Source organism: Phragmites australis, chromosome 1 (assembly GCF_958298935.1).
Source record: "Phragmites australis chromosome 1, lpPhrAust1.1, whole genome shotgun sequence".
Classification (NCBI taxonomy): domain Eukaryota; kingdom Viridiplantae; phylum Streptophyta; class Magnoliopsida; order Poales; family Poaceae; genus Phragmites; species Phragmites australis.
In genome coordinates, this window is record NC_084921.1 from 54,434,574 (window position 1) to 54,450,784 (window position 16,211).

Consider the following 16,211-nt stretch of genomic DNA (forward strand, 5'->3'; position numbering starts at 1 on the left):
TACTGCGTGTGTCTTTGCTGACAACATTTGTATTTGAACATCAATCATACGATCCGAATTCTAGCTGATCGGAAGCCATCTAATGGATTATTTATAGGTATTTTCTTGAGAAATAACGTTCATTATGAGAGAAATCCCAAGGATAGCTACATATCTTGCATTATAAATTGCAACGAAAACTCCCAACACAGACGACTCCATGCTCCAACTACTCGTATTTGTAGGGAGGGCTCATGGATAGCCCAGAAACTATAAATTCATTGAATTTGTGATATTATAAAAATATTTTCATGACATATACCTGTGTGATTTTAAGATTTCTAAACTAAATATTTTAAAAATTATGTTTAATCAAAGTTTTAAAAGTTTAACATATATTTTTTAAATGATATGTATTTATGATTGGAGAAAATATTTATAGGGATGGCTATATAGATAGCTCAGAAAATGTAAAATTTAGATGCTTTAATTCAGAGTATCACATAGTGGATACGCATATCAGCACGAATAAGGATGGCATATCTTGTTTCGCTTGTCCACACACATGCAACACAGAAACGTCATTCCCAGTTCGTTCTAAAATATTTGCAGCAGGGTTGATGGGTTTTTTTAGGACTCAGCAGTTTTGATGGTTATTACAAATAGAGGCACATGAATAAAAATAAAGTAAAACTAGATTTCTACCAAGCAAGCCTGAAACCAAAGTAGAACCACGATAAAATGATCTTCACTTCTTCATCCCTGGACAAATCACAACTCACATACTATATTCCTTTCCAACTTTACAGATATATAACCGATACATGGTAACCTTGAACGTATGCTTGAACTCTTGGTATTGTAAGGAAGTTGTCCGTATCATCTTGTTGTGATGTTAAAATCAGAATGTGGAGCAACCTGTTTCTCCAGAGACAGCTATTGAATAAGAGGGACGCACTCGAGCTCCATCTCAAGGTGGCCACGCTCGACATTCTGAAGCCTGACAGTGACCACCTGCTTCACCTTGTCGTCGATGATGGAGATAGAACTGTCCCTCAGGATCCAAATGCCGTCTTTTGCCATCCATTTGTTGAGCTGTGCAGTATCAATGATAATCGAGGTTTCAAAGGCTTTGGCTGCAGCCACCAGTGGCTGGATGTTGATCTCAGCCTCCCCCATTCAATCGTCGGTGGTGAATGTGTCCTTGTCATAGATTTGCTGTCAGGAGGTTTGAAGCAAATATTACTCCCAAACAAAACCAGACTGATAACAAGAGTAAGTATGGCTGATTAATTTTCTATGTCCTGAAAAAGTAAACTGTACTTACTAGTTTAAGCAATGGCACTGGGTCAGGTATCGATAGCATAAGTCTTTCATTCCATACAGGATTTAGACTGCTCTTTATCACCTTCGTTTTCATTGACTACAGAGGTGTAAAGGGAACTGAAAATCATGAAAACAAAGAACTTTGCATATCAAGGATGCAATTTTGGTGATGGAGTTTTTTACCTGGTGTCCTAGGTTTATAATAACATAAGGATCGCTCGACATCACATCACGAATGGCTAGATTTGTTCCTCTTACGACATCACATCACGAATGGCAAGCCGGGTTGCTCTGTGGCTGCCCGGTGGGCCCTCTCTACGGCGCCCGTTGCCAGGACGTTTATGGTGACAGGTGACCGGACGTGTGTCTCGTTTTCCACCCCCGGTCACTTCACCCAGAAGAAATGATGACGCATTTCCCAGTCGTGGCGTCTTGGAACTAGTGCCCCCTCTTTCCCGTTCGGGGCATGTCGCAGCCGACGAGTGCTTAAAAGAGCCGACAGCACAGAAGAGAAGAGGGGGGAAAGCAATCGAGTAAGAAACCGCAAGCATCGAACACAAAAGCACCAAGAACCGAACTATAGACCAATTCAAAGCACAGTCCCTGCTCAAGAACAAGGAGCCTCAAGCCCTTAGCTAGACAAATATTCTTGTAACCAACAACATCCTTGAGGGACTTCCTCAGGGCAGTTATTACATCCATACAGGAGTAGGGTATTACGCCCTCGTGTGGTCCGAACCTGTCTAAATTCCGATGCATTTACTTCTCTTTGTACAAGATCATCATCCTCCACCACCGGCCGTTGCATTTGCATTCACTTCCATTTATTCCTCCGACGAACTTATTCAGGATCATCCCCCCGGCCGAATCTCTAAAAAGATGTCTCTCGGGATCCCTGCAACAGGAGTTAATCCTCCGACAGTGATGGTGATGCTTGTCATTGTGTCGTGGAGGGCATGAAAGCTGCGGGTTAGACAAAAATTGTTGAAGCTCATATATTTGCCTGCACATAAGTAGATAAGAAGGAAAAAAGATCACTAAGTGGAATAGCTACAGTTGCATGGAGCAAATCTCTCTCTCTATCGCCTGCACATAAGCAGATAAGAAGGAAAAAGATCACTTTATGTGTGTATATATATTCGCCTGCACATAAGCAGTTAAGAAGAAAAAAGATCACTTAGTGGAATAGCTACAGTTGCATCGGACAAATCTCTCTCTCTCTGTATATAAAGAAAACCGAACGTGTCACATAGGACATCAAAAGATAGAAAAGTTGATAAGCTAATGTATACCTAATAAAATCACTGCGGTCCTCTGCTGAGCAATCTTGCCTTAGCTTCATATAATTTTCAGGCATAAATGCCTCATATATCATGTTTACTGCAGCATTCACACCTGAATCAGCTAAAACATCAACTTGTTCATCTGTCCACTCATCTAGCTTCACTGAGACCAACTGAAATAGAAGGTTTCAACTCAACCTTCAACAATGAATATTCAAACCACTATGGTAGATTTACAGATGCCGTTGCTCTCATTGAACTCACGTGTTTCTTATATAGGAATATAATATCTTGGTGTGTCTAGCTGACATGTACCTTTTTCCCCTTAAAAGACCAGTTATCTTCTTTTGTTTTGTAAAACTTATTCTACAAAAGATTGCTAATACATGTGTGTGGCTGTTTGCATGTGTTTCTCAAATCAGAACTATGATGGTCAGCTTCATAAAATATTTATATAACTGAAAAATGGCACCCCTCCTGTCACAATGTAAGAGACATTTTGGACATCCACATAGTTCAAAAAATGCAGCTCTGACCAATAATTAATATTTTTATATATTGATCAAATCTAGCAGAATTATAAATAGTAATATTATGAAAATACTTTTTAGACAAATCTACATATATTAGTTTCATATATCCAGTCAAGTCTATACATATTAGTTTGATAGCCAAAGTTTAAAAAGATTGACAGAACATCAAAATGACTGGATAAGGCCAAAGCGGTTACAAGTCTCAAATTCTTCTTTTGAGAGTAAAGGAATCTAATTCGTCTCTCTCCCATTCTCCGCTCTAAAATGAGGTGATTCTTTCTCATGATTAGCATGCAGTCCATTTAGCATTCTCGGAGAGTGACAAAATTAGCCATAAGGTTTAGCTCTTTTGCCGCGAATGCAGTGAGTGACAAAGCAAGTCACAAGGTACACTAATGAGTTTAAAAATGAGCTATTTAGCACATGCGTATTTGCAATGCACAACTATTGAAACTCATCAAGAGCCCAAAGGTCTGGAAATTTCATAATCTATTTCGAACTATCACATCCAATAGCTAAACCATAAAATCGTATCAAACAAGAAGTGGAACTGAAAATGGAAGTGCAAAGACAAATTGATAAAAACGAGCCTAGATGTACTCCACGGTCACAATAGAATGCTATAATATCATGGTTACCTTGGATATGTGTACTCCAAGACTTCTATGAGCTCCTGAACACTTGATGCAAATGAAAACACCAAAAGTCGATGACCTGAAAACATCACAACCATTGGAGAAGTTAGTAACATGTGGTACTCAGGCTGTTCACTGTGGCAATAAGAAATAGATATTTCAACCGCAAAAGACCAGCACTGCAAAGCAAATTGTCATATGCATGGACCTATGTGTCTAAAAGAACGGCCTGGAGGAGATGGGCGCCCAAGCAGATCCTAGGAATTGAACCCAAGCAGGCAGATCGGTATCAGGCTACTCACTTATTTTCACATAGACTTTTGCATTTTATCTTTTCAACTAAAATTTAGTAAAATAGAAATGGGAGCATGCAACTCGATGCTTCTTTCAGATGCAGATGAACCCAGCACGGCAGCACATATGATGGCTTTTCAAATTGATGCATATACAATGAAAAGAAAATGCTACGACCAAATGAAAAGACTTGTAGAATTGATGGATACTTACACCCATTTTGGATCCGGAGCACCGCAATCGGCACAAAATTTATTTGCCGGTTGGTTCAAAAGATGATCTAATCTCTCTGCTGTACCAATCGGACCTGCAAGCGGTCATGAAGAACATTGGCTCAACATTTCTTTTTGAGAACACACACATTGACTCAATATCACAAACAACAGATGAATATGCAGCAACTTGGACTAGCTTAGTATACAGTACAGAGTAGCATCGAGCTTCATCTAGCTAGCAGCATGTTAAGTTTTAGGGTAGCGGCAAGAGTCACTTCATTCAAGAAGGTTCTTGAATGTCCCCGCAAAAAAGAAGGTTCTTGAATTAGTGACTGCACATACAGCAAAAAAGAAAAGAGGGTTTATGATTAATATTAACATTTGTTTACCGATCCTCAATAGGTTGTTATCCTAACACATATGAGACTGAAAAAAGGAAAACAGTTTTCATCAAAATAGAGAAGCATCCAAAAAATGCTGAAACTTGGAAATTCCGAGTCCTCGTAATGAATAACGGATTGCAAACTATATCCACTGGAAGAAAATGTATATAACTCATCATGAAACTGAAAGACACGTTTGATCTAGACATATCCTTAGAAAAGAACAAAGGATTGCAATTTACAATGGGCGCAATATAGCAAAGAGGAGGCAATAGACATAACAAACCTTGGTGATTGTCATGGACATTAGCATCCATCTTGGTTGTCATTCCATACACTTTGAAATCTTGGTGATTGCCACGGTCATTAGCATCCATCTTTATCGCCATTCCACACACTTTCCTGAAAGAGGAAAATGGGGTGATAGAGGATGACAAGGAATGCGAAGGCCAATGGCCATCCAGTTGCGAAATCGGGGATGCAAACAACATACCTTCTATTATAAGGCTCTGGGCTATCAATGAATTGCTGCACGGGATTACGCCCCTCCATTTTCTCCCCCTTGCCAATGCCGCCTCCTGTTCTTCTCCTCCTCTACATCGTCACCGGCGGCGGACTCAAACGTGGGCATCAGCAAACAAATCCGCGACAAACTAGACGGGTAGGAGTACCCATCCCAGAAAGAAAATTTTGGATTTGCAACGCAAGGATTCTGCAGAACGAAACGAAGGAAACAATGCAAGCCCGGATGGATCACCGCTCCAGGCCAGTCCCCGGGGGACGACGATCGAGGACGACAACGGGAGAAGGGAGGGAGGAAAGGATACCTGGACCTGCGCGGAGGGCGGTGGAGAGCCTGCAACGCAAGGTTGGGCAAGGAAGGAAGGAGCGGTGGTCGTTGGAATCAAATGCACAGGGTGGCTCGTGCCTGGAGGCCGGTTGGCTGTTCGGCAATAGCAATGCCCACCCGTCTGAGACCAGGTGTGCATTTTAAACTAGACCTGTGTACTAGTCAATGGTGATCCGAGACAAGAATGTGGGCATCCATCATCGGGGAAGGAGACCAGAACGTGGGATAGGTGTGCTTGGTTGCAGAACGTGGGATAAAGTATGTTTAGCTGTTTATATATATTATTTTAATTTAATATGGTTGATATAAATATATAGTATCATCTTAGTCGCTGGATACATATTCTGCATACATTTATATAAATGGGTAATCAATTATAACCTTAACTTTATACATGCTCTGCGCCTCAGATTAGCTCAATTTTTTTAATAAATATAATCAACTAAATACTCTTATTTTTAATAAATATAATTTTGCTTAACCTACTTTCTCTTAATCTGCTTATACGATATAACTCCACATAATATTATCTTACAAATCAAACACACCCATAATGTAAGTATGCTGAGGAAAGTATATTAATGGCGGCAAAAGGGTGTAAATATCATTAACGTTTTCCATCTTCTAGCCACGGTGACGAAAGATACGACACCGGTGCCGGCCAATGGCCAGGCAGGTGAACATGCGGTGGCGGCACGTGCTGTGCGCGGATGCACGCAAGACAACGCGGCGAACTTCATCATCGATCGGTCTCCTCCTCGGCAAGCACACCGCGGCCGCACCGGGCTTTGGCTCGCTCTCTACGCCGACGTGCGGTCTCTGGACGACGCACACTTCGCCTCCAGGCCATGAGATTTTAGCGTGGGTTGGGTTCATGGGATCAGCCTGGATGGAAACGATCAACCTGGGCTGGGTTCATGGATGAAAGTGGATGGGGTGACCAGGGAAGAGAATATTATCTCATTATGCTGGATAGCTTTGTTAGGCAAAATCGACCGGATCAGCTCATCCATGTTTAGTTCTTTTTTTTTTTATGTATGAGTTCTTTATTTTATCTATTAGTATAAAAGTGATCTAAAAATTCTAAACATTTTTATGAGCAAATTAGAGCTCACTTACAACCCGTTTTAGTTGGTTTGATATAAAAAAGCTAAGCCAATATTTAATTAAAATTCTTCAAAGAAATCTACTTTTATAACTTCTACCAATTTTTAATGCCTTAAATAAATTCTCAAAAAATCAAGAAAAATTTACTAATATTCTTCTCATGTGATGTACTAATTTATAAAAATATTTCTAACTATAGGTTATTTGGTGAAAAATTATAAGTTCCTTTTAATGCTCTATTTATATGTATTTTTATCATTTTATGTAATATTCTCTTTTTAATTCAATTTAAATTCAAACAAATTTAAAGATGCACAAATTTATCCAATGCTTCACAATCAGGGGTAAGATCATCGTAACCAACTCAACTCATCTAATCTATTCAACTAAAAAAAAACTGATTCATCCTATCTGCTCACTAACTAAATGAAAAACTGGTTCATCCTATCTATCCCAATCAAACAGAAAATTGGATAATCTAATCTAAAAAATATGGATGATCCTATCATATCTAACCTCAACCTCCAACCAAACGCACATTTTGTCTTCCGTCCATCAGATTTGACTCAGAGCGAAACTTAAAACGAAGATAATTGAATTGAAACATAAAAAACAATGAATATATAAATGATAAAAATAATATTTGGTGTATTAAAAAATATTTCCAATAAACACTTAAAATATATATAAAAAAACAACGCTCACCTTAAATGTGTATGTTTTCTATAAGCCATGATATCAAGAACGTGCTAAAATTTGAAAAAAAATACATTAATCGTTGAATACTAGTGCAAAACTATAAAAACACCGAATCAACTTAAAAAAATCTTACCAATTAGCATGTATGACGTGAAACTCTCAAGAATTTATATCCTGAGACCTCAACTCATACCGTCAATTGATGACTTACAATTTACTGTAAAAGTGCAAATCTTTATCAGTCAAGCCAAGTCGCCAACAGAGATAATGATAATCTGAAAAAAGTTACTAATTCAGAAAAGTTTGCAACTGGATCCAAATACATGTTCCTGGGCTGGCCCAGATACACCTTCAATGAGCTTGTCCGCGCAAACTCCACGCTCGCAGCTACAGCAGCGGCAGAACCCATCGGCTCCCGCTCCCGGCAGCCTCGACGAGCCCAGAACCCGACCCCTTTCCCGCCGCACGGATCCAAAACCCTAGCTCGGCCTCCCCTCCCCTCCCCTCCCCTCCCCGTGAGGCGGCCGAGATGCAGCAGCAGCAGCAGCAGCCGCCGCCCCAGTCGGGCGGCGGCGGGGAGTTCTACCGCGGCCCGCCGATGCGGCAGCACCCGGCGGCGTCCTCCACCAACTTGCCTCCTGACTACGCCGCTCACCCTGGGCCCCCGCCACAGCAGCATCAGCCGCCGTACGACGGTAACCACTAGCTGTACCACTCTTTGGTAGTTGCTATTCCATGTTAGGGTTCGGAGCAGAGCAGCTAGGTTAGAATGCATTACATTATCTAAGTGCTTCTCTTTCTTAACACTGCGAGCCTCTCGAAAATTGACTGGACTTTTCGGCATTTGTTATCATATTGCAACTACATAAATGTCATTGTTTTTTTTACTCTATGGTCTATGCAGCTTATGGGGACAATTTTGGTGCTAAAAGGATGCGGAAGCCTGTCCAGCGACGAACAGTGGACTACACAAGCAGTGTCGTCCGTTATGTTCAAGTAATATACACTGTTGTTTTTCAGACAGTTACAGTTATGCAAAGTTTATTTAGAAGGGAGACACAATTTCTATCCTTCCTGGTTTATGTTTATTTGTTTATAACTTGTGAAAATGAAATGCTTATGATTTTGTACCTGAAACTTTATTCCCATCAACAGTGCTGACCCATTATGTGCATGATATGCAGGCTCGCATGTGGCAGCGGGATGCAAGGGACAGAGTCACATTGCAGCCAACTCCAGCTGCTGTCCTGGACGTACTTGCCTACTACCCAGCTTGCAATATATTAAAAAGATAGTGGTTGCTCTATGCTATGGATACTGTTGGTTTAAGCTTTAAAAAATAGGATCTGTGATATGCTAAATACTTTTGTGTGACTAGTCATATGAAGCCATGATCTATAAGCTGCTATATGAAATTCTGATGGATTAAGTGTTAAATGTGTACATAGTGTATAATGGACACAAGACTATTTGTTTCCGTGCTGTAATTTTATAAATTCAATAAGCCATGATCTATAAGCTGCTATACGAAATTCTGATGGATTAAGTATTAAATGTGTACATAGTGTATAATGGATGCAAGACTTTTCGTTTCCGTGCCATAATTTTATAAATTCAATAACCAGTTACGCATACGAGTGATCACTGCACTAGTGATTGATCTACTAATTTTAAACTTGAACAATGTACTCCAGGTTATGTGCAAAATCCAGTTACTCATAACCAATAAAAGATTTGCTGATAATTATTCAATGATTATTTCTTGTCATATGTCCTGATAATTGTGATTATTGCAGATGTTACCATCTGTCGCATATCCAGACAATCCCTCCACAAGTTTTGCTGCCAAATTTGTACATTCATCGATCAACAAGAACCGGTGCTCTATTAATCGTGTCTTGGTGAGTTTTAGGATATCAACCTATCTGCTTTGCTAATATTTCAGTTTGAACATTTCGCTGTTATATACTTGTGTTTCTCAAAGAGGTCCTCCAAGCTATGGCTGCTTTTGGTTGCATTGAACTTAACATAGATGCAATACCGAGCAGTATGTTTATGTATACAATCTGGCATTTCAGTTTATACCTATGACGACTCCATGATTTACATGTTTTTGAGATGAGTAGTGTGGAAAGTGCATGTTTATACTGTATAAGTGGACTAGATACAGCTTTACAAGTAGTTTAGCTAGCAGTCTAATACGGTGATTAGTGTTCTTAAGGTGTCGCCTAGGTGACAAGACGCTCGCAGGAGGCAAGACGCCTCCTATGCCTAGCCAAAAGAGGGGAAGAGAGAGGGAATGAGGGAGTAGTGGAGCACTGAGAAGAGAGGAGGAGTAGGAAGGGAACCGGGGAAACAGCAGCTGGCACAGCTCTGCCCCCACTCAACTGTGGTGGTGGCGGGGCTTGTTGCTGCTCCCTCTCTCTGTGCTTCATCGTAGGGTTGATGGCGTCGGGGACTCAGGAGGCGGCGTGCAGTGGAGGGCGTCGGGAAACTAGGGCACGTGAGGAGGGAGGGATGCTTTATGGGCTGTTGGCTTCGATTGGGCTTTAGTAGGCTAGTGGGCTGACTGCTGCTTGTGGTTGTGGTCCATTGATGCTCCTATTTCCCCTTTTCCCCCCCTCTAATATATGTGTGAGTATAGTGTCCGCATCGCCTTAAGCGCCTAGGCGATAAGAAATGGGTCAGTCGCCACACCTCGCCTTAATGCCTTAAGAACATTGACAGTAATACCTACTCTAGAAATGCAGTTTTATCGTTCTGACATTTTGCACAATAGGTCTAGTTGGATTGATGATTGCAAGTAGTATAGTCGCTAGTGTTGCTGGTGCGCAACTCATATGTGACTTTTGGTCAAAGAACAACCGAAGAACATGCATGCCTTGAGAATGCTAAATACAATAGAAACAGTTCTAGTTGTGCAGAACACTTCCCCTTTACATCACTGAGCTGCCTTTTCTTTCGAAATCTAAACCATCTCTAGGTAGATATTTCAACATATGGATTGGAAATCAAATACTGTGTATTTTTTATGTATTTATATAGCCCTTAACACCTTATAGTCGGGTAAATATCTCCTTTGATTTGTCATTTATGAAGTAGACTCATTAACAACAGCACAATATTGAAAATCTGTTACTTATATCCGTGGACTCTTGTCAGAACTTCAAGTTTTCCAATTCTTTATACAAATTACTAGGCCATTTTGATATTCCATTTGAAGCCTCCTTTCGTCTTGTGATTTTGTTAAAACTGCTCCAGATGATCTTTTCTTTTTTATGCATTAGTATGGGCTAATTATTCTTTTCATGATTTTTTTTTTCTTCTTCTTAGTTTTGATTATTTTGATGCTCTGTTCTCAACTATATGTGGCAGAATTATCATTTTCAATCAATGCTCCGCTTTTCCTATTTTTGTCCTCTTGGAGTGTAATGCAATGTTATTTGTGGATATAGTGGACTCCTACAGGCCGTCGGCTTATTACTGGATCGCATAGCGGTGAATTCACCCTATGGAATGGACAATCATTTAACTTTGAAATGATTCTTCAGGTATTCTACATTAATTACTGTTAGACTTAGTAGTATGTTGGTAATTTTGACTTACCTTTTGGAGAAACCTGACAAGTAGGCTCATGACCAACCTGTGAGATCAATGGTTTGGAGTAACAATGAAAATTGGATGGTTACGGGTGATGATGGTGGTGCAATCAAGTATGCTGCCTTCAGTTTTGTACAATTGCTTTGCAGCTTCAATCAAAATTACCATTTTGAACTTGTGTTAGCTGAATGTTTTGCAGGTATTGGCAAAGTAACATGAACAACGTCAAAGTGAATAAAACAGCTCACAGAGAATCAGTTCGTGACTTAAGGTGATGATTGTCAAAGGCGTTTTTGTTAGTTTGCCATTCCAAGTTCATGTTCATTATGTGATAAATTGTGTCCCTTAAACAGTTTTTGTAGAACAGACTTGAAGTTCTGTTCCTGCTCCGATGACAGAACTGTGAAAGTTTGGGACTTTGCGAGATGCCAAGAAGAAAAATCATTAACTGGTAATGTTGTTAAACTTTTCCTAAAATTCTTAAGCTGATTGACAATTGGACATGTGAAGTAATTGTGTGATATTACTTCGTTTTCTTTGTCAAATAACCTGAATTTCCCTTCAAACTCAGCCAGGCCACGGTTGGGATGTTAAAAGTGTCGATTGGCATCCTACAAAGTCTTTACTGGTTTCAGGTTAGTATATATATTCTTGCTTGTTTCATGAGCTTATTTGTGCAAGTCTCATTTAACTCTATGTTCCATAGGTGGTAAAGACTATCTTGTGAAACTCTGGGATGCAAAAAGTGGTAGAGAGCTACGCTCATTGTCAGTATTCTCTTCACTTCTTTATTTTGTTGATTTTTGAAGTTCTGTGTTACAATATGATCTATTTCTGCAGCCATGGTCATAAAAATATTGTGCAATGTGTAAAGTGGAATCAGAATGGGAACTGGGTACTGACTGCCTCTAAGGATCAGATTATTAAGGTTGACCACTTGTTCTGCTTTTTTACCTTGTTATGTTTGTCTTTTTCTTCTGCATAGTACACTTGTAGGCTGGTAGCATAGGTTTTTGTAATTTTAGTGCTGGCTGTGTAGATGGTTAGAGTCCATCCTCACAATCAATAACTTCGTCTTCTGGTGCCTAGTAAATTGATTGATATTTTGTTGTACAGTTGCTCACGCTGTATTGTTAATTAATTCATGCAGCTGTATGATATTAGATCCATGAAAGAACTTCAATCCTTCCGCGGGCACACCAAGGACGTAACTGGTTAGATTGTTGTTACAAAACTGGAGTTTTATGTTCCTAGGCATAGTTTAAGATTTGATATATCGACCCAAGTTTTAGTTGTAGTAGTTCATTTGCTTACTACAAGCACACATCCTTTTAAGGTTCAACAGGCTTAAAATTTCATAGGAAACCATTGTGCCTGCACTTATTCGCCATGGTTGTATTGAATGGGTTTCATTTTACTCTATTCCTTTATTTCTGCAGCGTTGGCATGGCACCCATTTCATGAAGAATACTTTGTTAGTGGGGGCTTTGATGGATCAATCTTTCATTGGTTGGTCGGGTAAGATACCTGTAATGTCACTGCAATAATAATCTTTGTTATCTCAGCTTTGGACATATTGGGGGTGATTGGTTGGCTGCACGAATGGATCTCGGTTCTGCGGATGCGTATAATCTCAGAGAGAAGCGTGTTTGGTTGCCTGCATGCACTGTTTCAGCCTAGTCCAACGGATGCAAATGTATGCCTGCAGCCTAGCCCGGGAGGGAAGCTCGAGCCCTTCGCAGCCTGGTTGGGCGGATGCAGGTTGTTGCATCCGCTTATGAAAGTGGACCCACTTGTCAGTGTCACAAATCACCTTCATGCGAGCAAACAATCAGAATCTCAGCTCTTGCATCCGCTTATGCGATCTTAGATTCAATCAACCAAACAAAAACTCAGTTCAGCCTGTCCAGATAGATACAACCAACCAAACACTCTTCTCTTCAACACTCTTGCATCCGTTCAGCCCGCTTCCCCGTAGCCTGCGTATATGGTCCATACGAGCGACATGACATGTGAGCAACCAATCACACCCATTGTTACTTGGAAGGTCTATTGTGTGCTAAATATAATCTAGTTCTCATTTTTCCATACTTGACAACTTTTTACATTGTTTGTTGTGTGGAATAATATCTCAATCTGATGAACTAACAATTTCATTTATTTGGCAGCCATGAATCTCCTCAGATAGAAATAAATAATGCACACGACAGTAGTGTGTGGGATCTTGCCTGGCATCCTGTAGGCTATCTACTTTGCAGGTACTTGGCAGTGTACTGTCAGAATTTGCAATTTAAAGCCATGTTGCTGATCTTCTGCTTGCTTATTCTTCTATAAGTAAATTTGTAGGATGTATTGTTATTCATATACGAATCTGAATTCTTCTCAAGTGTGATTTTATGTGCATTGTGTGGCATTATTTATTTTATGCTTTAGCTGTACATGAACCCATTAAGTCATTTACACTTTGAATTTGCAGCGGGGGCAATGATCATGCTACAAAGTTCTGGTGTAGAAACAGGCCTGGTGATCTTACCCGTGATAGATACAACAGTGGACAGGCTCAAGGTTGCTTTTGATTTTAATTTAGCTTGTTGTTTTATTTTATTTGTCTTGTCCTGGTTATAACATTTAAAAATATTGGCAGTTTGGCACACAACTGAGCTTGCACTTGTGCACACACGCACACCCTCCGATGTCACGATTTAGTTAAATAAAAAATCGTAGTCATCTATAACTTGCTTCACACTGGTGCTCAATGGTGCTTTGTGCTGGCTTGTGACCTTGTCTTCGGAAATCAGAAAACAAATTCTTAATGCAAAATCATCACATTTTCAGGTTATGGTGATCAACATCCTGCTTTTAGTGCTCGTGCTATGGGCGGATTTCAGATGCCTGAACCTCCAACAACACCTGGACCATTTGCTGCTGGATTGTTGCGAAATGAAGCCACAATTCCTGGCATTGGGGTTCCAATGCCCTTGGCAGGCCAATGTCTTGATGGATCTGATCAAGGAGAGCAGAGGCCATCTATTCCAGGTCTTCCACCTGGGCAACCTCCCCTGCCACCAGGTCCTCATCCGTCTCTTCTAGCTGCTGGGCAGCAGCAACAATATCAACAGATGCCTCGGCAGCAACATCCCCAGTTTCCACAGCAATTAACTTCTCGTCCGCCACCTCCAAACATGCCCCAATTGCAGCCACCAGCACACTTGCTTCCACATCCACAAGGATCTCGACCTCCACTTACCCAGCTTCAGTCAATGGGCGGACCATCAATGCCATCACCAGTGAACCCGCCGCTACCACCTATGCCTCATCCAACGGTACTGTTCACTGATAACTTATGGCTTTGTTAGTAAAGTGAGGCATAACTAAATTTACTTGACTTGAACATGTTCTACCTCTCTCTATGATCTTTAATTGCATGCAAAAGTGGTCATTTGCAAACCACGGTGAGTTTGCACGTGGAAACATGCATGCATTAATGAATTTGCATACCTCTCTCTATGTCTTTTTTTTTTTTTGCAAACACATATCTGCGATTTTTTAATTATCTATCCTATAATTTGACATGAAGCATGAATACATTTGAAAACTTTGTTGCACCAAGGCGGACTTATTTGCTGCAGGGTTTGGGATTTCATAACCATGACCAAAACCACCAGCAGACTGGTTCCATGAAATATGCCTGTTTCTGGAAAAGCCATCTTTTTTTTTTGTGCAAAAGATTGAAAATTCTAGTTTTGAAGATCAGATTTCCTCATACATGTCTAATTATTTACCGAGTGCAGATTTCCCATCCATGGGTTCCGGTGTCCCCATTAGCGAATTCAGCGTGTTGCAATGTTTACAAAATTCGTCAAAAAAATCTTGAATTTAGCACACATAAAGTTAAGTAAACCTGCAAAAATTCAGTATCAGACTCATCCTAGATGTCAAGAAACAAAATGGGCAAGCAGCCCATCGCATTGTTCATCATGTGCTAACAGTACGACTTGTGGTTTTGAATCTCAACATCAAATATGAGTTTGAAGTTGAATTTTTGCAGGTTCACTAAACTTCATGTGTACTGCATACTCGTTTTTTTGTAGAATTTTTGAAACATTGCAGCATGTTGGATCCACTGTATTTTTGCTAAAGGGGACGTTGGATCCCCTGGTCACCAACAAATTTCCCTTACTAATAAATAATAATGTAGCCTGGACCTTTTTAAATAAAAAGAATGGACTGGTTTGGCCGAAAACCACCAGTTACCCCTGTTTTATCTAAACCCTGTGTTGCTGTACAGCATTTCCTCAACACTGCTTGTTCTAACAATTGCTTGTTAATTCACTGGTCAATTTTATGTTTCATCAAAGCAACCAGATTATTTTAGCTTTGAAATAGAGATTATATTTTCTACTATCTACCCCTTTTGTGTTCAATCATCTTAAACTACTACTGGGGTGACGCATGGATTTAACGATTCTAATGTTTCTAGGCAATGCACGGTACACAGAACCAGATGATGTCTCAAATGCCCCAGCACATGATTGGCCTAAATCAGATGCATCCTGGTCCTGTTCCCCCTGGCAATATACCCCCAATGAGTGGCTTCCCAAATGGGATGGGGAACATCCAAGGCGCATCAGGTTCGTCTGGCATGCAAAATTTTCCTATGGGTGGCATGTACAACCGGCCTCAGGGACAAATGGCTCCACAAGGACAAATGACATCTATTCCTGGTCTAAGCTTGTACCAGGTAAGACTCCCTGCTGATAGATTTGTCAGACATAAAAGCGACTAGGTTAGGTCATCTGTGTCATCTAACGTGCAGTTTCTGCATTATTTAACCTTTTCGCTGTGGATTGGTTGTATTTACTTGAAGTATGGTGTTGCTGATTGCAGCAGGGAATGGGCAATGTTGCGGCGCCGCCACCCCCACAGCATCAGCCGCCGCGTGGTTCAACACCACAGTAACCTCGAGCAATAGTGCTGATAGTGAGCCTAAATTTCTGCGACAGTTGAATTTGTAACGTGTATCAACTCAGAGCAGCATAATTATGCCTAGGCTCTCCGGCAAATTCAAACGTATCTTGCTCAATGATTTTTGCTATCTCATGCTGTGTGATTTACAGCTGGGAATCTGGGATGTGTTCTGCTTAGTCAACGCAAGGTCAATGTTGTGGCAAACATATTCGCCTAATGTCTTGTTCTGTGTAGTGTTATTTTTGTTGTATTGTTACTTGTCTGCTGCTTAATTCTGGACGGAACATAGAGAAAATCTGAATATGAGAAACATGAGCTGTCATTGTGTCTGGTATCGTT

General features: G+C 40.4%; 1 protein-coding gene and 1 pseudogene across 2 annotated transcripts; one reads left to right on the forward strand and one right to left on the reverse strand.

The window, feature by feature from the left end:
• Window positions 1-564: 564 nt before the first annotated feature.
• Window positions 565-5,772, reverse strand: LOC133886313 (probable ADP-ribosylation factor GTPase-activating protein AGD11; annotated as a pseudogene).
• Window positions 5,773-7,677: 1,905 nt separating this feature from the next.
• Window positions 7,678-16,206, forward strand: LOC133928375 (flowering time control protein FY-like). Of its 2 annotated transcripts, none has more exons than XM_062374694.1 (18): window positions 7,678-7,999; window positions 8,209-8,300; window positions 8,489-8,557; window positions 9,101-9,205; window positions 10,760-10,855; window positions 10,935-11,017; window positions 11,104-11,175; window positions 11,258-11,355; window positions 11,480-11,539; window positions 11,611-11,671; window positions 11,745-11,832; window positions 12,055-12,118; window positions 12,344-12,422; window positions 13,073-13,162; window positions 13,381-13,469; window positions 13,740-14,227; window positions 15,385-15,645; window positions 15,795-16,206. In XM_062374694.1, exons 1-18 carry the CDS (start codon window positions 7,834-7,836, stop codon window positions 15,861-15,863), a joined length of 2,130 nt encoding a protein of 709 aa, XP_062230678.1. In that variant the 5' UTR covers window positions 7,678-7,833; the 3' UTR covers window positions 15,864-16,206. The 2 variants fall into 2 exon arrangements, with proteins under 2 accessions (XP_062230678.1, XP_062230669.1); XM_062374685.1 differs by having other exon boundaries at window positions 7,679-7,999; window positions 15,792-16,206.
• Window positions 16,207-16,211: the final 5 nt, after the last annotated feature.

Coding starts and splice junctions, on each gene's coding strand:
- LOC133928375 (XM_062374685.1), top strand. CDS start 7,834: ATGCAGCAGCAGCAGCAGCAGCCGCCGCCCCAGTCGGGCGGCGGCGGG. Junction 8,558..9,100: donor CTCCAGCTGCTGTCCTGGAC/GTACTTGCCTAC, acceptor TGATTATTGCAG/ATGTTACCATCTGTCGCATA. Junction 11,018..11,103: donor GATGATGGTGGTGCAATCAA/GTATGCTGCCTT, acceptor AATGTTTTGCAG/GTATTGGCAAAGTAACATGA.